The following is a 1381-nucleotide window of genomic DNA, read 5'->3' on the forward strand; positions in this document are numbered from 1 at the left end:
TTGTATTAACCATACATGGAGACAGAGTTTTATGGGGCCCCCAGGAACTTGGGGCCCTAAGCCACTGCATAGTATTGCCTAATGGTAAATCCCTCCCCTGGATTCAGGTGATGATGAGCTAATCTAATGTGCAGAGTTGTAGACCAGGTTTATTTTAATCCTGATTTAATGAAACACCTTGTGCAGCGTCTCACCGGTCCACCTCTCCCCCTGTCTTCCAGCCGTCTGCGCTCCCACCCAGTTCCGCTGTGGGGACAACCACTGCATCACCAAGAAGCAGCAGTGTGACAACTACTCCGACTGCCTGGATGGATCGGATGAGCTGGCCTGCGGTAAACACTCAGCAGCAGTTTTTTTTCTGGTGGACTTCCTCTCAACATGTCAGTCACTGGATCTGCTCCTCTTCTTTTCCGTAGATTATATTTCTCCATCCTCAAGCTTCCTTCCGAGTAATGAAACCACCAACCCCATTGGTCCAGTCATCGCCATTATCCTGCTGATGTTTGTGATGGGCGGAGCCTGTTTTGTCTGTCAGCGCGTGGTGTGTCGCCGTTACAAGGGTCCCAACGGGACTTTTCCTCATGAATACATCAGCGGGACGCCACATGTCCCCCTGAACTTCATCACCCCCAGCAGCTCTCAGCATGGTACCTACCAAGGTGGGGTCTGTTTGTTAGCGGCCGAGCTGTGAGTCCATGAGGTCTGTGTTCTGTTGGGGTGCTGATCAATGGGTTCTGTCTGCAGGGATCTCCTGTGGAAAGTCCACCATGAGCTCAGTCAGCTTGATGGGCAGCAGCAGCAGTGGAGCTCCTCTCTATGACAGGAACCACGTGACCGGAGCTTCATCCAGCAGCTCTTCATCTACCAAAGGAGCCTTCTACCCAAAGGTACCGGCAGCAGAACACACCCTGATCCTACAGCTAGAACCTCAGTGACCAACCACTGTTTTCTGCTGCAGATCCTGAATCCTCCTCCGTCTCCGGCCACTGACCGCTCTCTGTACAACACCGAGGTCTTCTACTCCTCCAACAGTCCGTCTACAACCAGATCGTACAGGTTAGCCTTCCTCTGCCGTCTCTGGCTCACTGCTCCATGTCTGACGCGGAAAATTCACAGCGCTAACGCTGCTAATCCTGCTGATGATGCTAATGCCACTAACGTTACTATCGCTGCTGATGATACTGATGTTGCTAATGATGCTAGTGCTAACGCCGCTAAGGCTGCTAATCCTGCTAATGACGCTAATGCCGCTAACGCTGCTATCGCTGCTGATGATACTGATGCTGCTAACGCTGCTAATGATGCTAGTGCTAACGCTGCTAATCCTGCTGATGATGCTAATGCCACTAACGTTACTATCGCTGCTGATGATACTGATGCT

The 1381-nt window shown here is 51.6% G+C and overlaps 1 protein-coding gene across 1 annotated transcript in view; it reads left to right on the forward strand.

The window, feature by feature from the left end:
* Positions 1-1381, forward strand: part of LOC107096737 (low-density lipoprotein receptor-related protein 5-like) — a 56350-nt gene that overhangs the window by 53449 nt on the left and 1520 nt on the right. The window contains exons 25-28 of the mRNA XM_015393515.1: positions 222-332; positions 417-659; positions 745-887; positions 959-1307. Coding sequence (XP_015249001.1) covers positions 222-332; positions 417-659; positions 745-887; positions 959-1307 — 846 coding nt within the window. The remainder of the gene's footprint in view (positions 1-221; positions 333-416; positions 660-744; positions 888-958; positions 1308-1381) is intronic.

The sequence above is a fragment of the Cyprinodon variegatus genome, unplaced genomic scaffold (genome assembly GCF_000732505.1).
Source record: "Cyprinodon variegatus isolate N-32 unplaced genomic scaffold, C_variegatus-1.0 Scaffold646, whole genome shotgun sequence".
Lineage (NCBI taxonomy): Eukaryota > Metazoa > Chordata > Actinopteri > Cyprinodontiformes > Cyprinodontidae > Cyprinodon > Cyprinodon variegatus.